The sequence below is a fragment of the Symphodus melops genome, assembly GCF_947650265.1.
Source record: "Symphodus melops genome assembly, chromosome: 6".
Lineage (NCBI taxonomy): Eukaryota > Metazoa > Chordata > Actinopteri > Labriformes > Labridae > Symphodus > Symphodus melops.
Genome location: NC_136696.1, coordinates 11,203,772 through 11,229,256, shown reverse-complemented (window position 1 = coordinate 11,229,256; position 25,485 = coordinate 11,203,772). Strand labels below are relative to the sequence as shown.

The 25,485-nt window shown below is 38.0% G+C and overlaps 1 protein-coding gene across 1 annotated transcript in view; it reads right to left on the bottom strand.

Annotated features, from left to right (window-relative positions):
* Positions 1 to 2,255: 2,255 nt before the first annotated feature.
* LOC306825833 (receptor-type tyrosine-protein phosphatase eta-like) overlaps positions 2,256 to 25,485 on the bottom strand; it is a 39,799-nt gene continuing 16,569 nt past the window's right edge. The window contains exons 3-34 of the mRNA XM_079346787.1: positions 25,161 to 25,349; positions 24,677 to 24,925; positions 23,785 to 24,045; positions 20,169 to 20,429; positions 19,578 to 19,838; positions 18,565 to 18,825; positions 17,457 to 17,717; positions 15,605 to 15,874; positions 15,214 to 15,483; positions 14,857 to 15,120; positions 13,892 to 14,164; positions 13,490 to 13,738; positions 11,598 to 11,855; positions 10,591 to 10,854; positions 10,233 to 10,496; positions 9,663 to 9,932; positions 9,294 to 9,557; positions 8,941 to 9,201; positions 7,415 to 7,564; positions 7,039 to 7,240; positions 6,777 to 6,892; positions 6,573 to 6,660; positions 6,440 to 6,484; positions 6,329 to 6,337; positions 6,083 to 6,167; positions 4,743 to 4,833; positions 4,505 to 4,581; positions 4,213 to 4,347; positions 3,993 to 4,109; positions 3,628 to 3,788; positions 3,387 to 3,522; positions 2,256 to 3,288 (exon numbers count right to left, since the gene is read on the bottom strand). Of these exons, the coding sequence (XP_079202913.1) occupies positions 3,130 to 3,288; positions 3,387 to 3,522; positions 3,628 to 3,788; positions 3,993 to 4,109; positions 4,213 to 4,347; positions 4,505 to 4,581; positions 4,743 to 4,833; positions 6,083 to 6,167; positions 6,329 to 6,337; positions 6,440 to 6,484; positions 6,573 to 6,660; positions 6,777 to 6,892; positions 7,039 to 7,240; positions 7,415 to 7,564; positions 8,941 to 9,201; positions 9,294 to 9,557; positions 9,663 to 9,932; positions 10,233 to 10,496; positions 10,591 to 10,854; positions 11,598 to 11,855; positions 13,490 to 13,738; positions 13,892 to 14,164; positions 14,857 to 15,120; positions 15,214 to 15,483; positions 15,605 to 15,874; positions 17,457 to 17,717; positions 18,565 to 18,825; positions 19,578 to 19,838; positions 20,169 to 20,429; positions 23,785 to 24,045; positions 24,677 to 24,925; positions 25,161 to 25,349 (6,221 nt within the window). The 3' untranslated portion in view covers positions 2,256 to 3,129. The remainder of the gene's footprint in view (positions 3,289 to 3,386; positions 3,523 to 3,627; positions 3,789 to 3,992; positions 4,110 to 4,212; positions 4,348 to 4,504; positions 4,582 to 4,742; positions 4,834 to 6,082; positions 6,168 to 6,328; positions 6,338 to 6,439; positions 6,485 to 6,572; positions 6,661 to 6,776; positions 6,893 to 7,038; positions 7,241 to 7,414; positions 7,565 to 8,940; positions 9,202 to 9,293; positions 9,558 to 9,662; positions 9,933 to 10,232; positions 10,497 to 10,590; positions 10,855 to 11,597; positions 11,856 to 13,489; positions 13,739 to 13,891; positions 14,165 to 14,856; positions 15,121 to 15,213; positions 15,484 to 15,604; positions 15,875 to 17,456; positions 17,718 to 18,564; positions 18,826 to 19,577; positions 19,839 to 20,168; positions 20,430 to 23,784; positions 24,046 to 24,676; positions 24,926 to 25,160; positions 25,350 to 25,485) is intronic.

Sequence of the window (25,485 nt, the reverse complement as noted above, 5' to 3'; positions counted from 1 at the left end):
TTCAGCCAATAAAAAGTGAAAGTACTTTTTATTCGGCAAAATGAACATTGACAGAGTTCATTGGAATAAGATAAGAGAATAGATCCTTTATTCATCTCGCAAAAGGAGAAATATATAGTGTTACAGCAGCAAAGCAGGATAAGCGAAGAAAGTCACACAGTGCAAATTTAAATTAGATAAGAATATACTAATGTAAAAAAAAAAATGCATAAAAAATAATTTAAAAAGAGCCATTAACTTAAAGCTGAAAGTCTGTAAAGCCTATAATAATGCGTCAACAAATATCTAGCATCTGTTTGAGATTGATCAGTTAATTCTGAATATTTTAAAAGCTGTTTATTTGATTTGCTGTTCAAATTTTAAATACATATTCTCAATGTGGAGGTTGCCTATAGGCTTTATCTGAAGGTGTCAGCCTACAAGTGGTAGATGGAGAGATGTTAAAGTGGAAGTAAAGCTTTCCTACACCTGTTCAGCTCTTTAATAGAACACTTTAATAGTCCACCTGAAAGCATTTTGTATTTTCATAGACAGCTGAAAGAATAATAATAATAAAAAAAAACTAATATGGCTTCAATGGGAAGCTGAAATACCCTGGTTTAATCCATTATGGTGGATTTACCGGCTCATGAGCATTTGAGCTCATCATTAAATTTGGATCACCCAGTTTTCTTTTGTCCTATTTTAATTTGTATTTGCAGGTTGTTTTGCTGTCGGAACAGCTCAAGCTCTGTGTTTACTGTTTAGTCCAACATACTGTAGGAGACTGCATTGCAGCTCAAACACGAAGCCTTTTTTTAGAGCCAACGTTTGCATCTGAGAGACATGAAATAAAAATGCTGAGGAGGAATGGAGGGCAGAGATGGAGGGATGGAGAAATGGAGGGAGGGGGGTGGGTGGAGGCCAAACTGCACACGATGAGAGAAACATCAGGCAAATTGAAGTTGACACTGACAATTTCTTATATTTCCACCTTGCCAACAGTGCCCTGTGCTGTGCAGAATGATTGCCCTTAAAACACCTCCATATAGAGCAAAATCCCATGAGTGTAGGCCTGATGTGAGCGGTAAAATTAGAACTTTTTGAAGTATGTGTGTAAAAAGCTTCCCCTCATAAAGAAATGGCATCATTTATTCATTCTTCCAGGGTGCACTTAGCTACATGCACCCTCAAAGTTGCTCTGAATAATGCAGAGGTGTACCAGCTCAGCCCTCCTCTGCAGCATGTAGTTTATTCTGGGTTTTTTTTTTTTTGTTGCTTCTTTTGATTTTGATCTCTCCATTTGTCTGAAACAGTTCAGTTTACATATTTGGCATAGTCAGAACAGTCTACAAAAGTAACTGCGTCTCCCACGAACTACAATGTGTGTTTTTAATTCTTAATAAATGCACTACACTTCAGAAAAACTGATCCCGAACAGCTTAGACAAAACTAATGATTGTAACTAAAACATCATGGTGAAAGGAAAAAGCTTGAAGCTTATTTGGGACTGCACACGCACTCAACACAACACAGCCATTAACAAATTTAGGGTTTAAGTGTAAAAAGGAATTACTCTTTGCTTAAGCTCAAGCTTAAAAGAAAGAACCTTGAGCTCTTTTTTTAAGTAATTCTGGCAGACTTAGAGACAGGTATTAAACTATTCAATCATTGCCCGTTTTATGTTTTTGCTTCACCAGCAGAAAAAAAATATATAATTTTTTTTTCAGGTATTTGAAATACCTTTCTGTGTTCTATCGGCTATTCTTGTTTTCAAGCACAAAGAAGTTCAAAACATATTTCTCAAAACATTACATTTGACCAAATCAATTCATAAAACAACAAAGCTTTTACAAAACACTACATGTGAGATTTTTAAACATATCATCATTAGATATTGTGAAATTGTGTTATGTTCAATGAAAAGTCGTAGTGTAATGTAAAATGCTGTTTTGACCTGCAGGGTGACTGTTTTCATTATGATACAATATTAACAAAAGGCAGACATGTTAGCTAAGCAGGCAGACCAGACACATCTATGAACTTAAACCTGCCTCATGGAAACTTCTGCTCTTTGGAAGCTGAAAATAAAGCTCATGCTCCTCTGGACAGTTTAACATCACAGGAAATGGCCATATATGGGCATATATGCAGCAGCAAGTGACACGATTTTGTTTCTTTGTGGAATGAACAGATTAAAAGGGAAATCATCAAAATACAAATCATGAGCATTGCTTCTGACTGCTCATTTTTCATAGGATTACTTCCTGAGTTGCTTTTAAATGTGAACCATATCTTTATTCTTAAAAGCATAATCACAGTACAATTGTCACAATCAAATGTGTTGAAAAGCAAAATGGTCCTATACGTTTCACAAAGCACAAGCCAAATTAAAATAAACAATTCTTATAAAAAATACATCTCTAAAATCTGGAAAAAAGGGGAAAGTGTAGGAAGATAAATCCATCCAGTGCATCATTTGCTACATTGCATATACAGACAAATACAAACACTTTGTATAACAAACAACAGAGGTCCTTCATTAAAAAGCATTGCACAGTTCAAATTGGCTTAAAAGGTGCAAAAAACAGTGTATGGATCATTGGTACATACATAAGAGGAGGTTGTATATTAAGAAAAATAATCGTATGGTTCCTGAAGTAAGATCAGCCCTCTGTCTTTTTTTCACTTTAAAACTCAGAGTGCCCCCTAGTGGTCACAAAGCATACACGTTTTGAGAAGGCACCCATTCAAAGCCGTGTTCTTCCTTTTATGCAAAGCCATATTTTTTCATCAAAAGTGCCTGTAATAATACCTCTACAGCAACTGACATATTACCTGAGTGACAACAATCATCAATAACACATTTACAGTAGTTTAAAAAGTAGAATAATGAAAAACCACATCAGAGCTATACACAATTATTTAAATACAATAGGGAGTTTATGTAAAAATCAAAAAATTTGGTCAGTGATTATATGCACTATGTTTTCACCACACACAGTGACTTCTTTAATCAAACACTCGATAATAAATACCACAAAATAGAGATTTAAACATTGAAAGCTTTTCTTTTTTCATTTGATTTCTTTACAAATGTCCGCTTACACTCTTGCTTTGGAAGACGAAGACCAAAGAAGTTTCTCAGACTTATGCATTGTAGTACCCGTTTCTGGGAAAACCCTTCTTTGGTTCCACATTCTCGTAAATAGACAGTGCAGCTGTGTTTTGGTAGATAAGATCTACATTGGTTCCAGTTCTTGATCTGATGATGTCCATGGCACACTGGTTTAAGAACACGTACTGGTCCTGCAGGGAGGTGAGATAAAAACGTTTACTGAGCTGTAGCACACTCTGGCTTTGACACAGAGAAAGACTAAAGTACCGAAAAATTGACTCGGTCCTACCTCTGTCTGAACCATGAGGGGCCTGTGCATGCGCAGGTCATGTACAATACCGAACACGTCAACCATATTTTCCCTCTCAATCTGGAAGATCAGATGGTCAATGGCTATGAAGGTGCCAGTTCGTCCAACACCAGCACTGCAAAGAACCCACAAAGACAGAATATAAGATTTATTAGTTTCTTAAACAGTTATTTAGACTCGAAGACGAGACATTTTGTATCTTTGTGTATAACTGTGAGACCTGCAGTGGACCACAGCAGGAGAGTGTCTGGAGTACTGGTCCATGTGCTCTCTGACCAAATGTCTGAAGCTGATCAGCAACTCGGTGCTCTCTGGCACCCCGTGATCCGGCCAGGCCGTTAAGTGGAAGTGACGCAACGGGCGGGTCTCAGCAGTTTTCACCTGCAAGCAAACATTCATGTGAAAATTCACAATAGTCATGATTGAGAAATCAAAAAGTCCAGACACTAAGATGGAGAACAGAGTGCAGGTTTTTTTTTTATCAAATGACAGACAAAGAAGACAGATTTTTTTTAATCCAATAAATAATTTTGCAGATCCTTGCATGCCAACGGAACTAGAGGACAAAAAAGAAAATCCACTTACATTTTTAACATTGAAGTCCCTGATGGTCCAGTCTTTAAGGGGTATTTTAGAAGTTTCTGTCACAATGATGTTTTCAAAGTGCTTGGTGCCATGTTCCCAGTACTGCTCACATTTGACCTGGAAAAGGCAGAAAACAGTTCAGTTGCAACAGACTTTAAAGGTCACAGATCGTCCTCCTGTCTAATTTTTCGGGCATTGTGTTTGTGTGTTCCTCACTCACTCGTCCCTGTTCATTGCAACGTGTCAGCATGACCAGAGTCTGTACATTCTTCTCCCAGATCATCCTCCAAAACTCGTTGACTGTGTGCGGCAGAGGACCCTGAGCTGCAATGAACTCCTTCCTGGAGTTGTAACCCTTAAAAAAACAATGAGCCCAACAGCAGAACATAAACATAGATCCCCCTCAGTTTGGTGGTAGTTTCTCAGTCGTATTAAACATTGATGCGGATGAAGATGAAATAACTGAAGTAGCATTAAGCAGAAGAATTAGCGCTTAAGTTGTCAGTACGCACCGGCATGTAGTTAGCATTGATGTAGTCATCAAACGGACTCCCATGGATAATAGAGAGTTTCACCCTAGAGGAGTCATCTAGGAGTTGAAAAAAGGTGCTTTTAGATGCATGATGATTTAGATCTAGTGTCAGATCTAGAATGGAATCATGACGGCAGACACAGTATGATGAGCAATGATGTTTTAAAGAAGGAGAATTGTTATTGCTGGTAGCAGGTGGTTTTGTTCAGCTGACTTACAGGGGAGCACATTGTTGTAGCGGTTCTTGGGCTTGTTCTCCACAGACAGGGCAATTGTTTTGGGCTGTCCTGTGCCAACAGCTTTCAGATCCTTCAAAAGAAAGAAAGTCTCACTTCATGGCAAAATCTAAATGAATACAGTTGATCTATGTTAGTAATCATAACACTTTAGTGGCTTTAATGTGGATTTTTGGAAATGCCTGATAATGGTAAACATTTTAACTACAGGCCTGCAGTGTTTTCAAGTGAAACATTTATGTATTATAATAAGCCCCTTGAGATGTTCTGTCCCAGCTTGTCTTTCACGTCCACCAGTAGACACATGTCACAATAATAGGACATGAAAATTGACAACAAATAAAAAAGGAGAAAAGTAAAGAACAGAAAAACAAAGACAAAATGTTAAAAATGCACAAACAGACCACAAAATGAAACTAAATAGAGAATGAAACATTTTACAACCAAATGATGGTCAAAATGGATAGCAGTGTCAGGGGACACAATAGGAGTGGATTCAAATATACTTGTTGGGAAAATGCCTTTAAGAAACTGCATCATTTAAAAAGTCTTGTTTTATTTCTCATCATTTCTAAACAGGCGTGTATGCAGAGGGGTGGCTAGAAGTGGCCTTGGCCTCCCTTGAAATTTGGTCACCCCAGGTGCTAACCCAAAATCCCAATCTATGATTAGTTATTTGCCAAATCAGAGTTGTATTTTTTATGTGTCAGAGTAGTTTTTCTTATTTTTTAGTTCTTCCAGGATGTGACTAAAAACCTGTGCATACTGTCTAACTAGAAATGCACTAACTTACCAGTACATATATTTTTCAATTTAGACTGCATAAAATCATTTGCATGCAATGTTCTAAGTACTGTGAATGGTACATTTTCACACATTTGTTTTTGAGTCCCAAAAGAAACAAGCTAAGGAGAGTTATATGTTGCCAACTTACCGACAAATACACATCATTAATGGGGGTCGAGAGGGTAAAAAAATTAATCAATTGGCGTGTGAGCACACAAACTTCCTCCCACCCTGCATAAGTCAGTGCCCCATCTCACCCCAGTCAAGACAATCCCTCTATGTAAACAACAAAGTATCTGATAATCTGAGAACAATGAGCAAATAGAAGCTTAAACCTCTTTGTTTTTACATCTTCACTTCTCGCAAGTCTTACTTATCAAAATGGGTTATTAAATCTTTATATAATAAATTGCATATTATTTTGGACCACTGTTTGTACTGGTTTCGATGATTATAAAATCTCTTTGTGCAGATACTCCCTGCTCGTAACTGAATATGTATTATTCTGTCTTAAATATCAAGTTCTGTTTTTTTACCTCAAACTCCTCTGCAAAGCCACAGTTCGAGTCTGCTGTCTGTTTCTTGTAGTATGCCTCAAAGTCCTCCACCCTCACAGCCGCACTGAGACACCAGAGGTCAGACAATAGTCATGAATTTTATTCAGAAGAAACTGTGACATATCTGGATTTCCTGATAACACAGTCTGTGTCTGGTATAATAAGTCTAATATTTTATAGAACTGATCATAAGATCATCATAAGATGTAAAGGATCAATACTTACGATTTGGCTCTGAAAAAATAAAAAAGAAGGAAAAGGAACATTTCAAATAGTTAGCAACAATAGATGTCCATTAACTTTGAACTTAAAGCATGGTTACAATAAATTCCTTACCTGATGGAATGAATCTGGATGTCTGGTGATTCTTTCTTGGATATCCTGCAGTATAAAAATGTGGTTAAACTTTAGTCCTAAACACAGTGATAGAAGTATTAATTTTATCTACGATAACTACAATATAAACAACCTTTTCCAGTAGATAATGAAGCCGATGAGGATGATGAAGAGAACGAAAAAAATGCCCAACGTTGCTCCGGCAGCAATGCCAATGACCGCTAAATGTTGACACAGATTTTAAATGAAAAACACAGAAAAAGCCAAACAAGCTTTTCCATCTTTTTAGATAACGGGAACACTTCATGTTAAATGACAAACTTGTTTGGTGGGGTACCTGGGTTTGTTGGAAGATAGATGACTGCAGAGAATTGTGTTACTGAAACCAGTGACTGTGCAACGTTGACACGCTGTTCTTTCAGATTGAGATTGGTGAATAACACAATAGCATATCTGCAAGAGAAAACAAAACAGACATTAAAAAATGTGCATTTATATGAAAGTATCTTACACTTGTAGACTTAATTTATTAATTAATACACCAATAAAAGATAATGTTGGTAATTTTTATACTTTGAAATGCTGCTTTGAGTTCTTACTGGTATTTTCCATTGGCCTGCAGAGCACCGTTAGTGTAGCCTTCCCATTTGTCTTCATTTCCAACTACTATGTTCAGCTCACTCTCCCCGCTACGGGTCTTGAACTTTGTCTCTTTAACTGTAGTCAGGTATGCTTGAGTATCTCCATTCTTCCACTCAGTGTAAGTTTTCCCCAAGTAACTTCTAAAATCAGAGGTGTCTGCTGGAAGAACAGGAATCAATGACATTAGTTATAGGACCTTGAGCAGAAAATGGAATCAGGCTAACAAAAAGTAGCATGCACAAAATTCTGAAAGTGGCAACAGTCAAGGAAGTACTAAAGGATTACAATAGCTTTAATTACAACCTTAATTGCATTAATTTTCAGAAAACTCACCAAGGTTTTTATCCGTCACCAGCACGCCAACATATGTTACAGGCCCATTGGTGTTATTCAGCAGGCTGGAATTAATCTGAAGGGAGAACTTATTGTGTTCAATGTCCTTGAGTTTCACCAGCAAGTCATTGTTATGTGGAGTTGGAGGGACTGTGATAAATAAAGCAGAAGTTCACATTACAGATTTTATGTCAATAATCAGGAAAAAAATGAACGCAACATGAAGTTATGTACTTGCTTTCTTCACCGTTTTGCTTGTATGTCTGTTTTTTTTTAATTATTTCTGATTTTTAAATAATGTCCCACATGCTTCGTTGCAAAAACCCCAAAAGAGGCAGGGCTGATCAATGTTTATATTTGGCTTCAGATAATTAAGCGGCTAAAGCAGCATAGGTTCAAATTCATACAGCAGGGTCACGGCAATGTAGAAAAGACCCGAGAGACAGTCATGGTACTGAATATAGTTAGGGTCCCTGTTTTATGGTGAGTATAGAAATATGTTTGTTAGATTCCTTTATATGATGGCATGTGGAAAATGGGTTATTATGAAACTGTAAAGGGTGAAAACCCAGCAGTTATATAGTAGTGTAATGCTTTCAAAGCACAATATTTGTCACTTTGTCACATAACCCATCACTTTAACTTTAACTTGCCACTTACTGCATATCGTGTCTGAATGTCCTATATAGTTCTTGTTTGGAAGTTAATGGGTGTAAAGTTGACTTGCTACTTAATATTTGTTCATACATTCGTATTCCTGTCCATTCTGTTGCACTTATATGCATGCTCCTCTTCTTGCTGTTTAACTGCTGAATTTCTCCACTGGGGATCCAGTGATTTTCTGATCTTATCTTGATGGTATAAAACGCTTTGTATTGGTTTATTGTACGTTCATTGTTAATGAGACAACTAAATTTGATTCTAAGGGAAATATTTTTCACATTTCTGTCTTTATGTATTATTTTTGTGTTATAGACTTTGTGAAAGATTTATTTTCGGGGCTTTTTGGCCTTTATTATAGAGACAGGACAGTGGACAGTGTCAGAAATCGAGCACAGAGAGAGCGTGTGGAACGATATGTGGACAAAGGATAAAAATAAAATTGAGTTCCTTTTTTGTCTTTAAAAAAATTTCAAAACATTAGGTGTTAATGAAAATTTGAATTATTATAATTATAATTATTAATGAGCCAATTTACCTTGTATTTGTTATATGTTGTTTCAACAGAAAAATAAATAATCTAGCGTACAGGTTTTTGTAAATAATGAAGTGACAAGCATTTGTTTTATATCATCACTTTGAATCATTGGTTATCAACTTAATTGACTTCAGCAAAATACACTGCTTAAAAAAAGTAATTGCTTCGTCACATCTCTAGAGTTTATTTTTAAGTTCAGGTAGACACTGAAGCAGAACCCCTAATAAAGAATGTCTAATTTATCAAAGCTTTCTGTATGAATACATGAGGTAAAATATGTTTCGACATATATATTTTTCATGTTGCCCCTCTACATATCATGTCATACCTGTGATTCCTGTCAAACAGCCAACAGAACGTATGTTGCTGGGTCGCCCACAGCTCTTAGTCTCCACAGTGAGTCTATACTCAGTGAAGTGACGAAGGTTGGACACAGTGTGATTACAGAGTGGCGAAATCTTGTCTACAGTATCGTTTACGGACACCTGGAATCCAGAGTAAACACCACGGGGACAGCTCCAGGTCAGGACGACTTCTGCATTTGGTTTGTTTGGACCCGTACAATTAAGGTTTGTCACAGGGCTCGCCTCTGCAGAATCAAACAGAAACAGAAAAATAGATCCATAATGCAAGAAGGAAACCTTAAACAATAATATTTCCATCAGACAGTAAATAACTTACTTGTGCATATGGATATCAATGTTGGATCACTTTGTGTTCCATCAAAAGTCTCTGTAATGACACTTATGTTGTAGGGGCTCCCAGGATTCAGCTTGGTGAAATTAAATTGGTTATCCTTGGTAGCTGTGTTATCAAAGGTCTCAGCTGAGCTTTGCAGAGTCAGATTGAAACGATAGCTTTCCTTGTATTGGTCAGGATTGAGCCATTTGGCCCAGATGAACTCCTCGTCCTCGAAAGCGTCAAGAGAATTCACTTTGAACGGCCCTGAGGGTTTTAAGAGTGATTTAAATGTTTGGATGTTGGTGTTAGGAGACAGAGCCAAAACAGAATAAGTCTTAGCTTGATAACATGACAAGATAAAACACTTACTTGTGGTGACCATGTTGATCTGAACCGTCACACTCTGAAAATCCAGAACCCCCACTGTTGCCACTGAGATATTGTAGGGGGTCCCAGACTGCAGGGAGGTAAAAGTAAAATTGGTGTTGTTGGTAGAGATGTGTTCGCCTCCCTGTGCTGATATATTAGACAGCTGGTAGGAGAATGATGCACCATCCATCAGAGTCGCTTCCGCCCACTTGATGTAAAGAGAACTGGTTGTCTTTTTCAGGACCTCAATCAACCCAGGAGGGTTAGGGACTGGGGGAAAGATTACAGACAGTGGACTTCAGCAAGTAGAGTAATGATGCAATCAAAAAATCTCCAACATGAATGCCAAAAGACCCGCACTAATGGTGTTGCATTGATTATAAAACACAAAAAAGTAAATATGATTAACTTCTTCTATAAATCTCATATCTTAATACGCTAAAGATGACCTTTAGTATAACATTACGACATGTAACACATACGACTCAAAATTATTGTCATGACTTGTATGCCTGGTTGCTTCTTAGCTATATAAACTATGCATGACTACAACAAATGTATCAAACTTACAAGTTGCATTGGTAACAGATCCAGATGCTTCCTCGAAGGGTCCACTCAATGTGGTGACCATGGCAGAGTAAATCCTTCCAGCAGACAGGCCATCGAACAGAAAGAAGGTATCACTGGGGTTCAGCTGTTGCACCAAAACAGCCCCAAAAGAGCTGTTCAGATAAACCTTAAAATGCTCCACTCTCCCAACAGGTTTGGCCCACGACACCAGGACTGAACTGTTGGAGCCCTGACTGGAGATACTGGGCTTGACTGTCTCAGGCTCTGTTGAAGTTAATGAACAGAGAAAAACGATTAAAAATGAGAAACCACCGTGATTCTTAAAATAGAATTGAGAAAAGACCGGTGTGGATCTTACTTGTGTACTGAAAGGTGCAGTTTGCTTCTCCTTCAATGCCGTCCGCTGCCCTGACAAAGACGCAGAAAGTACATTTGGTCCCAGGGGTGAGTGCAGAGATCTGCAAGTTGTTCCCTGTGAGGGTTTCGTTTTTGTGGGCTCCACAGTCTGTAGTTTTAACCCGGTATGTATATTCTGGTTTGTATTCCAGAGGTTCATCCCAAAACAGATGTATAGCAGTTGTGTTCAAGGTTTCAGCCTGCAACTTTCTGACACCGTACGGCCCTGCAAACATAGCAAAAAGAGTTTCCTATGAAGACACATTAACCGAAGATTCTTTCAAATATAATCATGTAATATACTAATATATCATCTTTCATGTTCCATCAACCTGTCAAATGAGCGGGACAAATTGCAGTCAAAACATTCAAGTAAGCTTTTTAAATCATTGCATTCATTTAAAAGTGTACAAATACAGAAGGGAAGTAGGACCACTATTTTTCAGGAAATCGAGGGATCGGTTATGATTTGATAATGTTACAGCCACTTGGGAGTGATGGAGGTTTTTTGGGAGATTGCAGTTTTGCAAATTACTCAGCAATCAAGGACTTCTGGACAAGACTTTCTTTCCTGAGCATCGCTTACAGTCCAGCGAGCAACTTATGAAGCGGGAGAAAACGTAGAGTGGAGAGATGAAATCCACATGCTGTAAGCAGCATATCCATGCAGGTGTCTATTTACATGGATTAATAAATCTATGTCTTTGCTGAGGACCACCAATAAGAAAGAAAGAATTACATGGCGGTGAACTACACTTCTACCGACAACAAAAAAACATAACAATTCCGACCAAGACATATGACTCTTGCCTTCTGTCCTTCAAACCATATTGGATTATGAACTAAAGCCGACACCTTCACATTCAGTCGTAATTTAAAGAATACACTAATATTTTTTGGTGACTTGCTTATTTTGTCTGCAATGATTTTTTTAGCCAGAAACTCTGACAGCATGGTGTTTATACGCACGTGTGAAGTAGGACACAGTCACAGAATCTGCCTGAGTGCCATCTGCTGTCTGTGTAGTCACAGTGAAGCTGTAGTTGCTCCCAGAGACAAGACCAGTGATCATTGTTGTGGTGTTGTTGACTGTTTGAGATGGAGCACCATTGGAGACCTCCACCACATACGAGTAGTGAGATTTGGCCTCCAGCTGTTCCCAAACCAAAGTCACTGTGTTTATGGTGATTTTTGTCTTATCTGCTCGCACAGTTACAGGATATGGTTCTGAGAAAAGGAACGGAAAAAACACAGTGGATAAATAGAGCAGGAATTTAGAAGTAATAAGGTAAAAAAATAAAATAATATCAGTGGTTCACTAGTCGACCATAGGACATTAAGTGGTTTCACAAATATGCATTGTCGATATATTGAAGTATGTCTGTGCTGAAGGGTCATCGGATACTTTTGAAGGACATTAAAAAACTCTCTGTGGCTCATTCCTACAACAAGTGAAAACCCAGTAAAGTTTAAATGTGCTGGATTTTTTGAAGTTATTCTCACGAATAAATTAAGCTAATCAATAATAACAAATTGTTATAAATTTATTTAATTTATTTTTTTAATTTACCAGCTGAATCCAAAATTAAAAAGGAGCGCATGCTGGCTACTGCATTGTTGTCAGAGAAGCCAGGACTTCAACATAACATGTTTCCTTCATGTCTTTGCACTTGAATATAGGTTTCAGTGAAGTCCACTTTATGTCTTGTCTATTCCTCATTATAGTCAATAGTTTCAGCTGATATCTTGTCTATTCTCTCATGTCTATTCACACTATTGCACTTACTCTTCATATCAATACTGCCCACTTACAACTGTCATAACTGTTTTTTAACATGTTCATCTACTGCAGCAAAGTATTCTTACATCCAGATAAACATGACGTACAAATGTCGCAGTTCATTTTTCACATTTTTTGACTAGTTGGAATGTTTAAGGGAAATCCTGGCGCACATATTATTCTTATATTTAGTTTTTAGATACATATTTTTACATTGTTAGTGCTTTTATACTTAGTATTCCATTCCATTGTTTTGTTACAAACATTGTGTGTTTGTTATCCTGCTGCTGTAATGCCACGATTTCCCATCTTGGGAACAATAAAGTCAATCCATCCATCCATCCATTTCTCTATCCATCCATCCATCCATCCATCCATCCATCCATCCATCCATCCATCCATCCATCCATCCATCCATCCATCCATCCATCCATCCATCCATCCATCCATCCATCCATCCATCCATCCATCCATCCATCCATCCATCCATCCATCCATCCATCCATCCATCCATCCATCCATCCATCCATCCATCCATCCATCCATCCATCCATCTATCTATCTATCTATCTATCTATCTTTAAATGCTGAATGATGATGGACTTTCAAACATGGGATTAAACGCATAATAACTTGACAGCCCTGACAAAAAAAACAAAGTGTATTTATTATAACTTCAATAATGTGAAGCCTGTGTCCTGCCCCTTCTCCTTAAAGTTAGCCATTGCATATTCAACATTGTAAGCCCATTGAACTTAGCTGTTAGGCCAGTAATGCATATTGTGTAAAGCCAGGATCTGTCAGGATGTCAGGAGGCTAGCACGCACGCTACTGATCCAATGTCCAACATCCAGACATTTCACAGCTACTCAGTGGCCCCCTTATTACTATATAACTGAGCCTTGTATTTCATATAAAGCATTTGCAATTATTAGAAAATAAAACTGTTTACAGAGAAATACTTTATATCTCTTTCTCTATATGTGTCACATTCATAACAACATCCAAAAAGAAAAGAACTTGGCAAAAAATACTTCACAGTAATAATGCTGTTGTGATGATGTGTGTTAATCAGACTCACTGGTGTAGTTTTGTGCTGTCACTGCTGAGCTCTCATAATTCCACACACCAACAGTGACAACAGAGATATTGTGCAGACTTCCAGACTGAAGATTTGGGAGCAGGAACCAGTTGTTTCTAAAGGAGTCGTTAGTGATGGACACACGGAAGTTATACTGCAAGTGCTCCATGTTCTCGGGTAAGGACCAGGTGAAGTTGATCGAGTCCACAGTCTGAGACTCGACCATGATGGTACCAGGAGGGTTAGGAACTGAACAGGTAAAGGAATACTCAAATATTATTACTCAATCAAAACATTACAGGAATTTCTAAATTTCACAAAACATTTGAAAAAACATCTACATCTTATATCTTTTATACAATAAATATGTACAAGTCTATGGGTTAGGTTGATGTAACTCACAGGTTGCCTTGCAAACTTTTGCACTTATACTTTGAAAGGGACCACTTTTGGTGACCACTTCCACACAGTACAGCACTCCTGGTGTCAGCCCCACAAACAGATGGTTTTCAGTTGTGTTACTAAGATCTGTGCTGTTTCCCACCAGATCCCCGTCTCTGTACAGCAGGACGGTGTAAGAGTCCACCTGGCATTCTGCTGCTAACCAACTCACTGACAGGTGGGTTGTTTCATCATCATTTCCCATCATAACAATGTTAGACACCAACGCAGGCCCTGTAAAAAAGATTGACGTTACAAATGCACATTTATGCTATGTAGTGTGATTACAGTCAACAACACACAAGTGGACTACTTCTTAAAGTCAAATGCAAATCCTGAAAAATCTAATAATAACACACAAGTTCAAAAGTAACACATACTTTTGAATCTAAGTTATCCATCCAGGAACTTCACTCCTCAAGTTGCTTTATTTGCAGTGATACTGTCCTGATCTTAGATCTGTATGTAGCTCCTTTTAAGAAGGAGCATTTAAAACAAGTTCCTGAATAGGTCACTCGAAACAGATGTACCGTACGTGGCACTAAGACTCACCCACATTTAGAGACAATAACCATCTTATTTGTTGCAAATAATTTACAATAAATCCTGCTAGTTTTAGCACAGAAAGGGGAATATGGATATTTCTATCAATACAACCTTGTTAATTATTAAAAATCTTAGACCGACTGTAAAGCCCCTCTGAGGCTTTGAGTGGATTGAGTGTATTGTGGGGCACCTAGTGGACAAAATAGTACATCTTATCGCTTTACAGATTTGGTTGTGTATGAAATGTTTTTATCCAAACGTATACCTGTATATCTATCTATATCTATCTATATCTATATCTATATCTATCTATATCTATCTCTGTCTCATTTTTCTATCCAATTGAAATGTTAATCAGAATCAGAAGCTTTGAAACATACTTGTGTAACTGTTTGCTCTTTTCTCTGATGACTTGATCCCATCTACCTCTGTGATCACTTTAAAAGTGTAAAGACTTCCAGGGCACAGATTAGAGAAGGTGTATGTCTCATTCTCTGTTGAGCCATTGTGAACCAGTATGTTGTCGCGCAGTGCCATCACCAGGTAGGAGTAGGACGGGTTATGGTCACTCTGCCTGTGCCACGACAGCTGCATGCTTGTTGTGGTCACATTCTCCACAGTGATGTTGGACACTGCTGCTGGTCCTGCAGAATAACACAGCATAGGGTTGAGTACGAACCATAGACTGTAAAAAGTAAGAAGACCTCAGTACATCTGATCATTAAGTAACCCCTTACTTGTGTAAACGACTGTAAATTCATCAGCTGATTCGATTCCTTGCGCTGCTATTGTTCTGACACTGATGTTGTATTTAGTTCCTGGCTTTAGGTCTGATAAATATGCCCTGTTAGTGATGACTGGATTGTTAACATTCCAGTTTCCTTTAGGAGTGACAATTTCAACCAAGTATACATAATAGTCCTGGACTCCATGTGGTGGTGACCATTTCACTTCAACAGAGGTGGTGGAATTAGTGCTGGATTCAAGGTTTAGCACAGGGTTGGGCACTAGAATAAAATAAAGACAGGAAATGTGTATTAAGAGTAATTCAAAAAGAGGATAGTTTTTCATATGACATGAAACCAATAGGACACTTAAACAAACAAAAAATCTCCTCGTTGTACTTACAGGTGAAAGTGGAAATACCAACATCTGAGCTCTTTAAACGTTCAGGTCCAATTGTTTGTATGGATATATTGTAGCGAGTTCCAGATGAGAGCAGGGACAGCTCTTTTTTGTTGAGTATGGTGTCTCGAGACTTTACAGAATCTTTATCCGAGTAGGTGATAGAGTAGCTGATGTTTGGAGCGTTTTCAATGAAAGCAGGAGTTTCCCAAATAACAGAGAGCGACGAGTTTGTCCTGTGACTGATGTTTAATGGACCAGGAGGTGTGGGATCTACAAAAATAACAGGTAAGTAAGATGAGTTACATAAAAATATGGATTTTTTTTTTTTAAAGTCAGTGACAGCTAGATATTAAAGGTACGAGTGGTTATTTATGTAAATACCAAAGGAGAGGTCACACCCTTTACACTAGCTAAAGTGTTAATGTGCTATGCATGGTGTTTCCAAAGAATAGCACATTAATATCAAAATCAGATTGACACAATTCAACACCTGAGCAGTAATAGTACACATAACTAATAACGAGTCAGGACATATTTTCATGAATTGGTTCATCTTGCTAATTTTATGGTATATTAGTAAATCTGTCTATCACAGGAAATTGTTTTTTTTTAGGTTTGTTTAGCGTTCTCCATCAGCTCATCCCTGATGGAGAACATCTCCCACCCCTTGCATGGTCCGGTAACAGCACTGGGCAGCTCCTTCAGTGACAGGCTTCGCCACCCGCGCTGTCTGAAGGAGAGATACCGCAGGTCCTTCCTTCCTGCTGCAGTCAGACTGTTTAACCAAGCCTGCTCCCAGTGGATCATAAAACACACCAAACTGGACAATTTACTCCTACTTCTTCTGCAATAATAATGTTATAAGATGTCACCTGATCTTATTTGTATTTTTTTTTATTTAAATTTGATTGCATTGCAATATTTATTTCATTCCCTCCTTATATGCACTGTGTGCATACTAGTGTTCATACTGTTTATACAGACTTGCATATTTAGGTTACTGGCATTTTAACTGTTCCTTTTCTGATGCATATTTTTATACTAGCTCTTGATTATTGTTTTCAATGCATATGTTTTGGTACACTTATATGTTTTATCTATTTTAATTTTTTTTGCACTGTGTGATTTTCTTCTGCTATCCTGCTTTGCTGTTGTAACACTGTAAACTTCTCCGCTCGCGAGATGAATAAAGGATTATCTTATCTTATCTTTAATACACAAGAGTAAGGTGTCTCATAGCAGCAGATCCATATTTAAATAGGAGCCATTGTACTGTATGTTGTGAATTGAAAAGGAAATAGACACACAATTCTGAGGCTGAAGAAATGTAAATATGTGTGATAGTTTCAAGTGATGGTTAAAAGTCTTCTTTCTAGCCTATTAGAAGTGTATCCACATGTAAAGGAGTTTAGACTTTAGCTGCTTATAGAATAGTAAGCAACACTGTTCAGTAAAAAAGAAATAAAGGGTTGGTCAGCCATTTATGTTTTGCTGCTGTTCCTCTGTTTTTTATTTAGATCCACATCAGCTTTTACGTAGTAGCAGCTGTTGTCTGATCTCGGACAAATAAACCAGGGTAATCTACAGTCTGTCTCACATTTTCATCAAGGAATGTGTTAAAAAAAAAAACACCCCTATCTAACGATCAGGTATTTAAAAAAGCATAAATTTTTAAAAAATTCCCAATATATTTTTTTTAAAACATTTTTGAGTAAGTACCTGGTTAAACCTAAAGTCTTATGGTTTTGATGGTTTTAAACCATTTCAGTAAAGTGCACTTGAAAGAGCATCATACCAAGAATAACCCCGACTTCAGAATCAGAAACAGCCTGCATGTAGGTTATGAACTCACAAGTGGCAAATGATGACTGGTCAGATGTCTCCTTGAAGTCTCCAGCAACGGCGGTCACCGTGACGTCAAAGACTCTCCCGGGACGTAAACCAGTGAAGACAAAGGTTTGGTCGTTTGTTCTACTGTTGTTATCATACATCAGTTCATCATTTGAGATGTTCACCACATAGTGATCAACTCTCCCATGAGGCAAAGTCCAGCTGATGTTAAGGTTATCAGTTCCTCGTGGTCCCACAGTAATGTCCACAGGCTTAACAGGCCCTAAACAACACAGAGGTGAAAATATATTGGTATGGTGGAACAACAAGAAAAAAAGTAAAATGCATTAATATAATCATCCATAAAAGCAAATCCAAAAACTCAAGAATTCAAATATTCTTAATATTATTAATACACATTTAAAGGTTGGTCTGCGACTGTATGTTTGACATTTTGCTTGAAAATTACTGTAATAAGTCTTGCTGAATACATTTTGTTTGACACCATAAGAATCATAATTGTTTCGCATCTCTCTTTCAGGTTCCCTTAATAAACCACTGACCCTAAAACGTAATAAAAATAAAAATGCAATTGAACCTGCACAACAAGTTTTTTTTTAATTTGTACATTTACATGGGGGCTTTTAATGTATTATAGAGACAGATAGTGGATAGAGTGAAAAATCAGAGTGAGAGAGTGGGAGGAATGACATGCGGGAAAGCAGCCGCAGGAAAGAATCAGGCTGCCGTTTTGGAAGATGATAGCCTCCATTTATGAGGCTGTGCTACTGGCGCAACATACACATTAGTGTTTATCAATGCATGTGTCAAATGAATCCATTTCTTATCCATGCAAGTTGGGGAAACTGGAGTATGAACTGGTTAAAGGAAATTTAGTAAAGCTCTACAGTAGATCCTAAACCGAAAATATTCTTCATACTCCAAGATGATAAACATAATCTCATCATAAATCATTTGCCGTAGTAACTTTACGAACTGTTTTGAATTCTTGCTTTTTTTTACAGAAATCTATTTCCTGTGTATTTGTTGCATCTCGTAACTTTTTTAGCTAAAAATATGTCCCATCTGATAGTTGAAAAACACAAGACTTTTACAGTGTTTGGACTCACGTGTAACGGTAACTTCTGATTTTCCCTCTCCTGTGTTTGAAGAAGTTGAAGCAACAGCAACCACTGTAATGTTGTACTGATACCCTGGGTTTAAATCATTGATGGTAAAGAAGGTTTCAGTGGTGGTGTTGCTTTTGCTGTTTTCTCCTGCAGTCCACCGCACTATGTATGAGGTAGCATTTCCCTGTGGTTTAGTCCAAATAAGAGACACAGATGAGGATGTGGTTCCTTTGATGGTGAGATTTCTGACTGCAGCCGGTTCTGTGAATTGGCAAAAAAAAAAGATGGAATATCAAAAGATGTCACATACATTGAAAATTCATTGAGAAGGAAGGGAAAATATCATTTTGTTTTTGGACAGATCCTCAATTTTACAAGTTCAACAGAAACCCTGCAATCAAGTCCAGACGACAGCATCAATTTATATTTACCCAACAAGTAGAGTACTCTCACAACATGACAACATGAACCACATTTACAGTGTACTGACTCGTGTAATGAGAAACCCTGGTACTGTTTCCTTCAGTAAAATTATCCTCTGCTACTGCAGTAACACTTATTTTATACTGGACACCAGCAGTCAGGTTAGTAATGTTAACATGAGTTTCTGTCACTTTTAAAGTCTCATTCATCTCTCCATTAGTCCACTTTACTCTATAGAAGGAGCTCCCTCCTTTAGGTTTTGACCAGGTCACATACATCGAAGATGTTGTGAGTTCAGTGACAGTAAGATTCTGGATGATGTTGGGCTCTTAGATAAGAGCAATGTGAGGGAAAAAAATATTTAGAAGCAATAAAAAATATCACTTTGTTTTTGAATATATTAGGATATTCCATTTCACAAGTTTAACAGAAACACTGGGTTACAAGAAAGTCCAGAACAACAGCATCAATGTATATGTACCCAACAACTCCATCCTCTGATTATTGTGCAGATGAAATGAAAACAAACTAAAGGTCAGCCCCAAAAATTGACAATTAGCAGGGTCATTAACACAAAATGTAATCCTTACTGGTATAGTGAAACGTCTCAGCCATTGCACTCTGTGTCGTGTTATCTCCAGCCACTGTTATGACAGTAAAATTATACCGCACTCCAGCAGTCAGCTCAGTGATGCTGATTTTGGTTTCAGTGACATTGTTGTTGTTGTTAGTTTTTCCATTAGTCCACTGTACTCTATAGAAGGAGCTCCCTCCCTTTGGTTTAGTCCACGACAGAGATATGGAGGAGGTTGTGACCTGGTCTACAGTGAGCCCCTCTACTATGTTAGGCTCTGTGAGGTAAGAGGAGGGGAATAAAAAGTTTGTCAAAGCAGTTAAAGTAGAACATCAGTTGGAGCCACCCAAAAGAAAGTGACTTCAACATGCGTTCCTAAACTCTACCAAATCAAATGTTCAATCTCAAATCTTCTCAGGCAGCCAAAAAGAAGTTTAAAGGAATAAAACACAACAAATGTGTCTCAAACCTAAAGGTACTGTACTAATATGCAAACGTGAGTAAGTCCACCTTGGATGTTTATATCCTGCAGACAATCTGCTCCAACAGGTGTCTTTAACAGACTCTCACAACATGACAACATGAACCACATTTACAGTGTACTTACTCGTGTAATGAGAAACCATGGTACTGTTTCCTTCAGTATAATTATCCTCTGCTACTGCAGTAACACTTATTTTATACTGGACACCAGCAGTCAGGTTAGTAATGTTAACATGAGTTTCTGTCACTTTTAAAGTCTCATTCATCTCTCCATTAGTCCACTGTACTCTATAGAAGGAGCTCCCTCCTTTAGGTTTTGACCAGGTCACATACATCGAAGATGTTGTGAGTTCAGTGACAGTAAGATTCTGGATGATGTTGGGCTCTTAGATAAGAGCAATGTGAGGGAAAAAAATATTTAGAAGCAATAAAAAATATCACTTTGTTTTTGAATATATTAGGATATTCCATTTCACAAGTTTAACAGAAACACTGGGTTACAAGAAAGTCCAGAACAACAGCATCAATGTATATGTACCCAACAACTCCATCCTCTGATTATTGTGCAGATGAAATGAAAACAAACTAAAGGTCAGCCCCAAAAATTGACAATTAGCAGGGTCATTAACACAAAATGTAATCCTTACTGGTATAGTGAAACGTCTCAGCCATTGCACTCTGTGTCGTGTTATCTCCAGCCACTGTTATGACAGTAAAATTATACCGCACTCCAGCAGTCAGCTCAGTGACTCTGATTTTGGTTTCAGTGACATTGTTGTTGTTGTTAGTTTTCCCATTAGTCCACTGTACTCTATAGAAGGAGCTCCCTCCCTTTGGTTTAGTCCACGACAGAGATATGGAGGAGGTTGTGACCTGGTCTACAGTGAGCCCCTCTACTATGTTAGGCTCTGTGAGGTAAGAGGAGGGGAATAAAAAGGTTGTCAAAGCAGTTAAAGTAGAACATCAGTTGGAGCCACCCAAAAGAAAGTGACTTCAACATGCGTTCCTAAACTCTACCAAATCAAATGTTCAATCTCAAATCTTCTCAGGCAGCCAAAAAGAAGTTTAAAGGAATAAAACACAACAAATGTGTCTCAAACCTAAAGGTACTGTACTAATATGCAAACGTGAGTAAGTCCACCTTGGATGTTTATATCCTGCAGACAATCTGCTCCAACAGGTGTCTTTAACAGACTCTCACAACATGACAACATGAACCACATTTACAGTGTACTGACTCGTGTAATGAGAAACCCTGGTACTGTTTCCTTCAGTAAAATTATCCTCTGCTACTGCAGTAACACTTATTTTATACTGGACACCAGCAGTCAGGTTAGTAATGTTAACATGAGTTTCTGTCACTTTTAAAGTCTCATTCATCTCTCCATTAGTCCACTGTACTCTATAGAAGGAGCTCCCTCCTTTAGGTTTTGACCAGGTCACATACATCGAAGATGTTGTGAGTTCAGTGACAGTAAGATTCTGGATGATGTTGGGCTCTTAGATAAGAGCAATGTGAGGGAAAAAAATATTTAGAAGCAATAAAAAATATCACTTTGTTTTTGAATATATTAGGATATTCCATTTCACAAGTTTAACAGAAACACTGGGTTACAAGAAAGTCCAGAACAACAGCATCAATGTATATGTACCCAACAACTCCATCCTCTGATTATTGTGCAGATGAAATGAAAACAAACTAAAGGTCAGCCCCAAAAATTGACAATTAGCAGGGTCATTAACACAAAATGTAATCCTTACTGGTATAGTGAAACGTCTCAGCCATTGCACTCTGTGTCGTGTTATCTCCAGCCACTGTTATGACAGTAAAATTATACCGCACTCCAGCAGTCAGCTCAGTGATGCTGATTTTGGTTTCAGTGACATTGTTGTTGTTGTTAGTTTTTCCATTAGTCCACTGTACTCTATAGAAGGAGCTCCCTCCCTTTGGTTTAGTCCACGACAGAGATATGGAGGAGGTTGTGACCTGGTCTACAGTGAGCCCCTCTACTATGTTAGGCTCTGTGAGGTAAGAGGAGGGGAATAAAAAGGTTGTCAAAGCAGTTAAAGTAGAACATCAGTTGGAGCCACCCAAAAGAAAGTGACTTCAACATGCGTTCCTAAACTCTACCAAATCAAATGTTCAATCTCAAATCTTCTCAGGCAGCCAAAAAGAAGTTTAAAGGAATAAAACACAACAAACGTGTCTCAAACCTAAAGGTACTGTACTAATATGCAAACGTGAGTAAGTCCACCTTGAATGTTTATATCCTGCAGACAATCTGCTCCAACAGGTGTCTTTAACAGACTCTCACAACATGACAACATGAACCACATTTACAGTGTACTTACTCGTGTAATGAGAAACCATGGTACTGTTTCCTTCAGTAAAATTATCCTCTGCTACTGCAGTAACACTTATTTTATACTGGACACCAGCAGTCAGGTTAGTAATGTTAACATGAGTTTCTGTCACTTTTAAAGTCTCATTCATCTCTCCATTAGTCCACTGTACTCTATAGAAGGAGCTCCCTCCTTTAGGTTTTGACCAGGTCACATACATCGAAGATGTTGTGAGTTCAGTGACAGTGAGATTCTGGATGATGTTGGGCTCTTAGATAAAAGCAATGTGAGGGAAAAATCATCAAAACTTATTATTGTGGAGTTAAAACGATAACAAACTAAAGGTGAGCTCCAAAAATTGACAATTAGCAGGGTCATTAACACAAAATGTAATCCTTACTGGTATAGTGAAACGTCTCAGCCATTGCACTCTGTGTCGTGTTATCTCCAGCCACTGTTATGACAGTAAAATTATACCGCACTCCAGCAGTCAGCTCAGTGATGCTGATTTTGGTTTCAGTGACATTGTTGTTGTTGTTGTTAGTTTTCCCATTAGTCCACTGTACTCTATAGAAGGAGCTCCCTCCCTTTGGTTTAGTCCACGACAGAGATATGGAGGAGGTTGTGACCTGGTCTACAGTGAGCCCCTCTACTATGTTAGGCTCTGTGAGGTAAGAGGAGGGGAATAAAAAGGTTGTCAAAGCAGTTAAAGTAGAACATCAGTTGGAGCCACCCAAAAGAAAATGACTTCAACATGCGTTCCTAAACTCTACCAAATCAAATGTTCAATCTCAAATCTTCTCAGGCAGCCAAAAAGAAGTTTAAAGGAATAAAACACAACAAACGTGTCTCAAACCTAAAGGTACTGTACAAATATGCAAACGTGAGTAAGTCCACCTTGAATGTTTATATCCTGCCAGTAGTCACTGCAGACAATCTGCTCCAACAGGTGTCTTTAACAGACTCTCACAACATGACAACATGAACCACATTTACAGTGTACTTACTCGTGTAATGAGAAACCCTGGTACTGTTTCCTTCAGTATAATTATCCTCTGCTACTGCAGTAACACTTATTTTATACTGGACACCAGCAGTCAGGTTAGTAATGTTAACATGAGTTTCTGTCACTTTTAAAGTCTCATTCATCTCTCCATTAGTCCACTGTACTCTATAGAAGGAGCTCCCTCCTTTAGGTTTTGACCAGGTCACATACATCGAAGATGTTGTGAGTTCAGTGACAGTGAGATTCTGGATGATGTTGGGCTCTTAGATAAGAGCAATGTGAGGGAAAAATCATCAAAACTTATTATTGTGGAGTTAAAACAATAAAAAACTGAAGGTGAGCCCCAAAATTGATAATAAGCAAAGTTATATTGAAAAAATGTAATCCTTACTGGTATAGTGAAACATCTCAGCCATTGCACTCTCTGTCGTGCTATCTCCAGCCACTGTTATGACAGCAAAATTATACCGCACTCCAGCAGTCAGCTCAGTGATGCTGATTTTGGTTTCAGTGACATTGTTGTTGTTGTTAGTTTTTCCATTAGTCCACTGTACTCTATAGAAGGAGCTCCCTCCCTTTGGTTTAGTCCACGACAGAGATATGGAGGAGGTTGTGACCTGGTCTACAGTGAGACTCTCTATCTTGTTTGGCTCTGTAAGGGAAAAGAAGGGGAATAAAAAAGTATGTCAAAGCAGTTAAACACAAAAATCTGTCAAAGCCACTCAGATTAAAATGACTGGACCGATTGCTCCAGTAGTGTTAGAAAGCAGCCACTGTCCACTACTTCAGGCAGTGTGGGGGAAAAGGTGTTATTGAAAGCAAAGACTAAAAGTTTTTCTTTTTTTTAATGAATTGTAAAGTTGAAGTTAAAATAGTAAAACTACAGTTAGACTGGTTGTTTCCCTTCAACATTATCAAGATGCTTCATTGCAGTTGAGTTGAGTTGCAATGATCATCAAGCATGTTGATTTCATGTGATCCATTCTCAGTACCGTAAGTCATCTTGCCACACTTTTTAAAGTGACCCAGGGTTTTGATATAGGGTCAACAGTTTGACAAATAAAACTTTGCAGGATCACCAGCTATAAGTTCACAGACACCAGAGAGGCGTGATTCAAACACGTGCATCTACTCACAGTCGAAAAAACAGATTTTGGACTGAACGAAATCCAAGCTTTGTCGAGATAATTGTGAATTCTTTCAATTAAAATATCCTATTCAGTTTGGCATTCATTATTTCATTATTGTTTCAGAATAGTAAGCAAGATCTAACATGTACTTACGTGTGTACCGACAAGTAGTTCTATTCTGTCCTTCAGTATGGTTATCAATGGCCACTGCAGTGACAAATATACATTCCTGGACTCCAGCGTTGAGACCACTGATGTTTTGGGAGGTTCCTGTTGTGTTGATTTGTCCATTCGTCCAGCTCACTCTGTAGAAGGAGCTCTTTCCCTCAGGTTCATTCCAGGTAACCAACAAGGAAGTGGTTGTTACATCAGTGACAAGAAGACCTCTGACAGCTTCGGGCTCTGTGACAGAGGATGAGCATGATGTTGTGAATAATTAATACTGTTACTGTATTTCTTATAACCATTAGAGTCACTAAGTGTTTTGTACTTTAGGTGTGCTTTGTACTTGTTGTTACTAATGCTAGGGGGTGCTTACTATCAATAGTTCAACATGCTGAGTCTGTAGCATGATGTGATACAGATTCTTTGTTATGTGGTTGGAATTTCAGCGCTCAAATGAAGTAAACAGACTCACTTGTTGTGACCTCTTTGCAGCAGTTCAAACAGCTGATGAAGACTTCATGGATTGTTCCAGGAGTCAAAGATGTTATCGAACCTTCTCCAGTACTGTCATGCCCAATGGATAAGTTACATTTTGGTTCTGATTCAAACTTCACCGTTGTTGTGTCTGCTGTTAATGTTTGATTTTCAGCACATTGTCCATCTAGTAGAGACAAAACAAAAAAGGTAGAAAAAAGAGCAAAACAAAACAAAAAACACCACAAGATTAAGTATTTCTTGTGAAGCTCTTGTTTGGATACAATCACATACGCAAACATAATTGTAGAACATATAATTGT